The sequence below is a fragment of the Ascidiella aspersa genome, chromosome 6, assembly GCF_963924565.1.
Source record: "Ascidiella aspersa chromosome 6, kaAscAspe10.2, whole genome shotgun sequence".
Lineage (NCBI taxonomy): Eukaryota > Metazoa > Chordata > Ascidiacea > Phlebobranchia > Ascidiidae > Ascidiella > Ascidiella aspersa.
Window position 1 is genome coordinate 6,005,058 of NC_139452.1, and position 9,789 is coordinate 6,014,846.

Below are 9,789 nucleotides of genomic sequence, written 5' to 3' on the forward strand. Positions count from 1 at the left end.
AACACCACTTGAATGAAGCGAAATGAAGTAATAGGCAAACATTGATCAATGTATATATTAGCTACCGGCATATACATTTGTAAAGCATACTGGAATACCGCGAACTTCAAATATCAGCATAAAAGTTAAACTTGGTACATGTGTCAATAATTACATTTATTTAAGGAAAATAATGTCGATACAACATACTCTTATTTGGGAAGAAAACTACCTGCTGAATTTATTAGAATTTCGTCAACTAATCTAGAACTGAACAAAATATAAGTGAACTACGATTCTAGGCTATTTTTGAACAAAATGTTATTTTACTTTTCCGAATCCATAATTTATACAAGTTAGTGATATATGGATGCTACTGTTTGTTCTGCGAACTTCTCGAATCGGTATTTTTTGTCAAAATATTGGAAATACTGTTCCGTTTAAAAACAAAATCTTCTTCTCTTATTTTAAAGGGCAACCGTCGTGTTTCGATATTTGCAAAAATATTGTGTATCGCTAACAATGAATCGAATATCAATCGAAATTGTTTAAAAATAATTTCAACTAACACGAACCCAAGTTCTTGGTTAAAAATGTGGTCAATCTATCAGTCACTCAATCAATCAAGAAACAAACTGTGTTTCTAAACAAAGCCCCAAAACCCTTTCCCACCCTCAATTGCCACTCCCAGCTCGTCAATTCGTCACTTTCCACCCTCCCACCGACATCACAACGCCCCCGTGGCTTTACTGTGTAACCTATGGGGACTCGAGCGAACTCCGGTCTTTGCCGTTTGTTTGCATTGTACCCGGATACAGCTTAGAGCCAGGCGCGGCCGATTATTTTAAACTCTTAACTTACATAAGCGTTATTTTGCTTTCCAATCTGTTTGGGTGTCTGGCGCTTTGAAATCGACTCGTGGCGAGCTTTACACGGCCGTTTCTTCCATTTTTATGCGCCCTCTGTACATAAAAGTTGGATATCCTGTTTTAAAAGCGGCCAAGCAAGTAATTCTTAATTATTTTCATTAAAGTAAACACTTTGTGGTCTTGCATATAATCCAAGGAGCGCCTGATAATTACCACGGGTATTTTTCTACCTATATGTCAGCCAGCCTGCGAAACAGATGACTATACTTTTGCGACCAAATTATCACTTATCAAGTAAACTTTGTGTTGTGTTAAAAACCCAATCCAATTTAAATCGGCCGTTCTGCGATTTTTTCCACCCGTTACCGTTTTAGTCAATCTGAGAAACCAAAGCAATCCAACTTATATTTTCTTCTGTATAATCCAAGCAACGCGTGAATATTTGACAAGGCTTATCTTTGCATGTTGTCCGTTCCCTCATTCGTCACAAAATAGCCATGGAGTGGATGTTTATAGAGGACCTACGAACCAGGTCTTAAATCAACCGAATTAAAGGAAAACAGATTTTACACCGTGTTCAATATAATGCGATGCGCTTGTATTGTCATTAATGGTAAACTCGTTGCTTTTTTAGGTCGTGCTTGAAGTGTTAGACTTGATCGCCAGGCGTGTTTATTTTCTCGGCCCAAACCCTCCTTTTTTTCTGTTAGCTTAACGGTAGGTATGAGGAATCGAGGTATGGTTACTATGAAGTATGTCCGATATTGAGGATCGGAGCCGATATGCAGAACAGCCATATTTGCGTTCCAACGTAGAAGTTCTTTTAATAATTTTTGAGAAAACATTGCTTACCATTCGAGGATAAATCGGTTTCCTATTGCAAAATCAAATTTAGTCCCAAAGCACTAAAACTCCTACCCAAACAAAATTTCACCAATTTTACCTATTTTGCAATGGTAATGACGTCATTGGGTATATCGGAGCGCATCGCGGTACTTTTTGTCCAAAATATCGGTTTTCCGATTTTATGTGCTAAAACGAATCGACATGTTAATGACAACTGGTCTGTTATGTACAGTTTAACTCGGCGCTTCCCAACCAGTGGGTCGCGAAGCTATTTCTAAATGTTTCAGTTTTCATTAAGATCGGAAATTACTGCATTATCATTACGTAACTTTTATGCAACGATGTAACAAATACGTAACAATCCAATATGCAAGCTCAAGTTTTGCATTAATAGCAAATTGCAGGTGTATTTATTGTTTCTTTTCTCATTCATTTGTTTTTTCATTCGTTTAATCATATCTCATTGTGGGTCCCACAATAAAACTTGCAATAAAAGTGGATTGCGAACTAAAAAACGGTTGGAAAGCACTGGTTTAACTGTTGTTGTTTTTCTTGGACCTAAACTTTGACCTTGACCTTGACAGCGTGAACTGCAGCTCGACTCCAGCTGTGTAATTTCTATGAGCGGTGACGCTACCACGATACGGAATCCGGGAACCGGCGCCACAAAGAGCTTCACGTTCGACAAGTCGTACTGGTCGCACGACCAATTCGCTGAACAGGACAATGGCTTGCTGGTGGCTGATGGCGGGGCGTCCGCATACGCTGACCAGGTGAGTTTGTTTTTTACTTGTTTGCTTGGTCGCTGCTTAGTGCATTACAAAGGTAGGAATTGTCGGCAGTTAACACCTGCAGCTAGAGAGAGTGCATATCGTTTATAGTGCCGTACGACAACCGCTAACTAAGGGGTTCTTGGACCTCTTGGAGGCCTGTGAACTAGTTGAGGGGTACATGAAGGCTGATTTGAAATAGTTGTGTATATTTAAGAAGTAATCAATTTTCAACGAAAACAGTTTAATTAAATAAAAAAACAGTTCTGCACTGAATGTATTTAGACACCATTTCATTTTTACATGTTTGGACTGAAATCACCAGGTTTATGAAGTCTATTTGTATTATGACGTCAAATTATGACGTAATTTTTGAAATTTTTGTCAGTTATCGTGGTCCACGCAAAGCAATAAAATAGGGGCCGCGGTAAAAAAGCTTAAGAACCCCTGCGCTAAACATGGGGTCACAATGCCCCTTGTTACATAGTCACTTTCATGTAAAGATTTCAACGCAATGTGAATTAATTCATCTGGACCAGGGTTCTTAAACTGGGGCTCGTGCACCCCTTGGGGGTGCGTGGACTATTTTGGTGGTCCATGAACAGGCGCGGATCTAGGAGTTGTTGGAGTGGCCATAATTTTTTTTAACGATGATGACGACATAGATGTAGGTCTTGAAGTGACGTCAAAATGAGAAGTCACAAAGTTTCATATAAACGTGACGCCATAAAAAGCCAACCTAATAACACGACACAGTTCGTTTATTTTTTAAGTACTTTCAATACAAAATCTTTCCGTTTACAAAGATGTTATCGATGAAAAAAACGCTTTTTTTCGTGTAAGTTGTCAAATCTTTTATTTTCGAAGGTGCGATGAAACAAACGACACCTTAGGCTAAACCGATTTTAACTAGATAGTATAAGACAAACTGGAAACAGTTGTCAGGTACGCAAGGAGATTTTTTCACTTCAGTAGTAAAAATAAGCAAAAAATACAGTTTGGGGGTACATGACCACGTGTCCCCAACACCTTTGGTTACAAAAAAGTGATTTACGGCTTTTACTTGGCTTCAAGGTCAAGTTTTTTTTTTAACGGCGTCAGTAAAACACAGCAGATGGTTGTAAAGACCGAGGAATATTGCCTCGTCGAATCGTAAAACTTAAACTTAACTGTCTCCCAGGCTTTTACGATTGCGCGGTAGCCGGCTATTATTACGTCACAGTCTGCATCGATTTCCCTTTCTTTGTCGCCCTTCGCTCTATTGTGCAAAACAGGGGGGCTAATTTCCTTATTCAATATGCCGTCCGTCGTTAAACAAATTTGACCGGTAATTGGAAATTGACCGCTCAACGATATTTGCGTTCAGATTTATTTCTGTTTTTTTCTTTGCCGTAAACATAAAGGTACGGTCAACGTTTTTGACAACACTAAAGGCAAAACGGTTTTCTTTTACTAAAGTGGGTATTGCATGTATTGAAAGTTTCGAATAAACCTTTCTTTATTGTTAAAACCTTAGCTCAAAACGTTTTTCATTTTTAATCGCTAAAGTTACGATCACAAATATTTTGGCGTAAACACTTTAAATTAAATAGCAAAAATGATTTGCGCAATGTTAACCATCCGGCTTTTTCTTGCTCCGCCGAAATCAAATGCGATTTACGATCTAATTCTAGTTCCCGTACGAATAGCGTGTCATTTCAATGTAAATCAAAAACGAGGAAAAACCCAAATCGGTTGGTCATTTATTGACTTATATTTGTTTGCCAAGTGATAGACAAGAATGTAAACTTTCACGCGGTTAAAATATTGTTGGTTAGTTCAACTTGCTATCGCAATCAAGCTTTAGGCTACCAGTTGTTGCTTTTTCGTTGAACCCTATCGTTTTCAAAATTGAATTGCAGCAAAAGCCCTGTGGAAAAAGGCTCTGCTAACCTGGTGAATAATTGACGTTTAGGCTTGTGTGACCAATTAAGCCTTCAAGTACATGCCGTAACGCTGTGTAACTTGCCACACATTGATACTGGGGGGTGGGTAGTCAAAACCACTTTGCCACCCTCAGTCTTAACCTAAACTTTGGATGTCTCGGGAAGAATTTTAAGCATCCGATTTAACAGTGACATCCGCTGGGCTAACACAAACATGATTAAATGTATTTAACCCTTGGAATGTGTGCCAACCATGTTACTTTTCGGTGTACAGACCGTGTACGTTGTGTACAGGTAATCATGTTAGCCGCGAATTTCCTAGCAACGCTGTGTTGGCCTATGGTAAACTTCCTTGAGTATATTTTTATCTTATGATCGGATTTTGTTTTACGGTCCTTCATTAAATGTCGTTGACGTAGGCGTGTAATTTTAAAGAGTCAATTGGCCGCAATTTATCGCTATCCGAAGTTGTGTTGACTATATAAATAAACTCATCTTTTCAATGAATTTTTGTGTACTTTTTTAAGTTTGAAAGGTGAAATCCGGTTCAAAGCAACTATACCAACAGGTTTCTATTTTATACTTACCACCACAAAGTAAAAAATCATTTCTTCAGTAACAAAAAAGGCCAACATGATATACTGCCGCCCAAAGAAAACACACAATAGAATAAGCTTTGAGTTTTTCGGAAGCCAAGCTTAATAATTTTACCTCCCTGTCAGCTCTTCAAATAAACTGCAATTTTACACTCTTTTTGGCTTGAATAAATCAATTTATTCGATGAACTACTAAGTTGCTGCCCAACGATTTGTTAAGCGTTTGGATAAAGTTACAGCAGTGGCTGCAGACATTTTATGAGTTTTGAAAAGTAACCGTGTTGTTTTTATCTAACAAAACAAAAATTAGACCTCAAAAAGTCGGTCAAATTACAGAAAAAACACACAAATAAAATATCAGCAAGAACATTTTTTGGGGAGGATTGATACTTGTTAGCCAGTTATATGTGTGTGTAAGGGTGGGTAGTGGTTGTGTACGATAATATCGGACGACAACCGATACCCGATAATTGGATTGCGCTCAGAAATTTTCAGGTTAATGTGACATTATCTGAAATGATACAAGTTCGTATCGAAACCCCTAACCAATTCATTTTATTTTTGTTAGTGTGCCGCGAACTAAAAATGTTTGGGAACCACTTGTGTACACAGAAGGACTTCTTTTCTAACGATTTCAAATCCGTTTGGTTCAGGCCAGGGTGTTCCGCGACCTCGGCCGCGACGTGCTCAACAACGCCTGGCAGGGCTACAACGCCACCTTGTTCGCCTATGGGCAGACCGGCAGCGGAAAGAGCTATTCCATGATCGGGGCAGGCGCCAACCGGGGTATCGTGCCGCTGGCCTGCGACGAGCTGTTTAAGTCCATTGAAAAACTGGATAAGTCGGCCGCCAAAGAGTTACAGGTATGGGTTCACGACAGTGTTCTAAACCAGTCATTTTGAAATGACTTAAGCGTCAGTCAAGTCCCAGTCCAAGTCATCGCTTGCCCAAGTCAAGTCCCAGTCAAGTAATTATGAGAGCAAGTCAATTTCAAGTTATATCATTAACGTAAAAGTTAACTGTTAAACTAATAAAATTGGCAAACTTGTCCGATTATAAGCAACAATTTTACTAAAAAATAGCACAAACGAAATATACAGCAATAAAATTGTTTAATGTGCAAAACATGAGATGAATTTTAATAAAAAACACTTAATTCAATTAAGTCAAGTCAAGTCATTTGTCCATAAGACTTAAGTCAAGTCATGTCATTTTGGTCAAAGATCTTAAGTCCGGTCAAGTCATTTGAAAACAGTGACTTAAGTGCACTTAAGTCAAGTCAATGACTTACAACTCTGGTTCAAGCCGTTACAACTCTGGTTCACGCTGCGGTCAATTTCAATTTTAACTGATAATTATGTTCTAAAACTAATTAAGTGTTTTGTGAAAGATTCTTTAAACCTTCAGCGTCTCATAAGCCCAACTTTTAAGACATCCATGTATCATTGTAGCGTATTTAAAGATTTAAAGGATGTTTTTCATCGTTTTTATTGAATAGACCACTAGTAGAGCCTACACTACTGGAATCGTCCTATTGCTCCTTGGATATACAATACAAAATACTTTAACACCATGAAATAGATTTTGTTGTCGAACCAATATATTTGCGCCAATATTTTTATGCAGTCCACAGTTTACTCGTAGAGCCTTGTTTGCCAATTTTTTATTATTTATTTTATAGCAACCAATGATGCTGGTCAGATTTGAAACTTTGTTTAAACATTCTGTGGTTTATTTTGCAGGTGACGTTTAGCATGTTGGAAATATACAACGAGCAGATCAGAGACCTTCTGGCGCAAAAGAATAAACGGTCTTCTTCTAGCCTTAAGGTTCGTTTTACATCTATAAATAACTTGAACAAGTCTAAACCAGGACTGCAGAGTCGGTAAAAATAATCCGAGTCCGACTTCCGAGTCCCGAGTCCGACTCCGGTCAAATGTTCGATTTCGTCCAGTCCCGAGTCCGGCCCTGACTCTACAGCCTGTATTCAGCCAATTTACGTAAAAGTAACGTGGATATTCAGCAATCCACTTATAGGGCTGTCGTTTTCACAGTATAATTCATTCACTCAGAATATACGGTTGGGAAATATTCCACCATATGCTATTCCGCCTTTACAATTTCCAGTTGGTGGCCATATCAGCTTTAAAATTTTGTACTGTGTACGCCAACGTCGGACTCGGGACTCGGGTAGTTTTACGTGGACTTACTCGAGTCCCGAGTCTGACTTCGACTCCACAGTCTGACTTCGACTCCCCAGCCCTGGTCTAAACCTTGTTCAAACTGTTTTTGGTTCAGTAATTATTTTATCTCCATTTATTTTGGTAAACAGTATATATATATATTTCCCTTACTGAACTGTTCAGAAAAAACAATGGTATAACTTTAACTATTAAAAAAATATTTCGGCCTTTATGAAATTGCGCAGTACAAACGAATTGTGGATCTTTTTTATTTGAATTACGCAAAAAATGTTACCCATTGTATAATTTGGGTTACATTCACCAAATAGTAAGTTTAATGTCGTTTTAACGGTATTGTCTTACCCTTGAAAATAAATTACAGTAAAACTTTAAATTAAATGTTATATTTGCATTTGAATGTGGCCATGCCCGCAAACAGTAGTTTTGGCCTATTTTAACTACGTAAATGCAATTATTTCTAGCGTATCCAAATTCCGTTTCTAGTAAGCGTTTGCCCTGTTTCCTAATTCGTTTAATAAGAAAAATCCGTGCGACTCACCGCATCCACTAAAACGAAAGTTTGGGCAACTTTAACTATACATTTTACATAGGCATTCATTCATACGCTGTACGTCAGTTTTTTCGGTCTTTTCAAAAAAATATACGTCAGGATTAAACGATTATGACGTAATTGTGACGTCACGTTTTGACTTAACTTTGTGACGTCATCTCCGATGTTTGTCCTTCCACCTCCGCCCAAACCAAAATCCTGGACCCCTTGTTTATATAACTATATATATGAGGCTCCGATTTAAAATCAAACGCAAAAAAAGCGCAAAGCTAATGCGACGTTTTTCCCGAGCTCAATGGTTCGAATCCCACCTAGGTGCGAGAGCGAAATGACATCGGCTTCTACGTGGAGGGCTTGAGCCAGCACCCTTGCAGAAACTACGCAACCATAGACCGGCTGATGCAAGCGGGTGCCATCAACCGAACAACTGCGGCAACAAATATGAACGCAACCAGTAGCAGATCACACATGCTTATCACCATCAAGTTCTCGCAGGTATGGATGGTTATAAATATAGCTGAACCATCAAGTTCTCGCAGGTATGGATGGTTATAAATATAGCTGAACCATCAAGTTCTCGCACTGCAAGTCCAGGCAAACACGCTATATTCACTAGCACAAATTGACACGCGTCGCTGTTACAGAGGAGATACCCGATACTAAGTGCTAGTATCGGTATTTATCCGATCCAAAAATGGTATCTACCCCAAACAGCAAATGCCTGACCCACGGCCCGCGATGATCTTCTCCCTACAGTTTCTGGTGTTACTTTGGCCATTTAGGTCGTATTCCGATAAATTTAGAACACAAATTGAGGTCTTACTTCGCCGATTGAGATATTATTCTGTTGTGGGTTTTACTGCGTATTTGGCGTTATTATGTCGTTGGTCTTGATACTGTGGTATTGCAGATTTTTTTGCTTTAGGTATTGTTGCTTTTTAATTCTTGTGTGTTACCGACACTATTAGCGGTAATTATTAATAACAAATTTGAAATGCGTCGCAGGCCGCACAAAATTCTCACGTATTTTTGAGACCCTTGCCAACAGTGTTATAATGATTCGATTATATCGTTTAAACCACTAGGTAGAAGTCTCGGTGTAACGACCTTATGATTTAAGTATGTAGATACAATAAAAAACGGATGAAAAAGTACGTGTCGCACCTCTCTAGCGACACCCATCGTATTATCTTGTTGTCATTTGACCTACGCCCAAAATTCTGGCACTTATAGAGACAGATTTTGACACTTAGTTAATTAGTTTGTGCAACAGCGTTTTCATTTTATCAGGCATAACAAAGAATTTGATTTAATACTTTTCGGTTGGAACGACGTGTTGGTAATTTTTACAGTCTGAAAAGCATAGGCTATGCTAAAATATATAAAATTAGGAATCGAATGCTAACCATTCACATTCTTGTAAAAATAAATTGCGATTTAAATTAAATTGATTGTGAATAATTGAATGTAATTCTAGTTTAAGTTCTGTTTTGAGTAATTCGGCAATTCAAATTCTGTTCTAATTTAAGAAAACAAAAAGGATTTAATTCAAATCTAATTTGATAAACTGAAATCCTGTAATTTTAATCGTAATCTAATTTAAGCTAAAATAAATCAAGTTGTCCAAGTTTGACTATAGAGGTATTCCTAAAGGCGCGAACGTTGTTTTTAAACCAGTGTCAAACATTTGAAAAAACCATCGCTCTTACGGGCAAAGACAATGTCACAACACGTCTGGGTCTCACGGGCGCCTAATCATTGATCGACATATGACATACGGATTCAAATCATAAAGAGTACCTAACCGTCTTGAAAACAAACCCGGCCCATCGCGTCAAGTAAACGGCGACGACAAAACTCCTTTGTGCTGTGTGAAAATCGGGAATACGCACCGCACCTGTTTTCATTGTTAGCTAATACACAGGAACGGGCGTCGGATCAACTTAATTTACATATAGTGCCACTAAGTGGTTGTCATGACTTCGGGACGGCGTTTGCTTAAGTCAGGGGTGTCCAACTTAAACATGCCGGCGTGCCAATTTTTATCTTA

General features: G+C 38.4%; 1 protein-coding gene across 1 annotated transcript in view; it reads left to right on the forward strand.

Annotated features, from left to right (window-relative positions):
• LOC146139364 (kinesin-like protein KIF28) overlaps positions 1 to 9,789 on the forward strand; it is a 34,521-nt gene that overhangs the window by 4,316 nt on the left and 20,416 nt on the right. The window contains exons 2-5 of the mRNA XM_083393077.1: positions 2,279 to 2,467; positions 5,639 to 5,848; positions 6,728 to 6,814; positions 8,055 to 8,234. Of these exons, the coding sequence (XP_083249203.1) occupies positions 2,279 to 2,467; positions 5,639 to 5,848; positions 6,728 to 6,814; positions 8,055 to 8,234 (666 nt within the window). The remainder of the gene's footprint in view (positions 1 to 2,278; positions 2,468 to 5,638; positions 5,849 to 6,727; positions 6,815 to 8,054; positions 8,235 to 9,789) is intronic.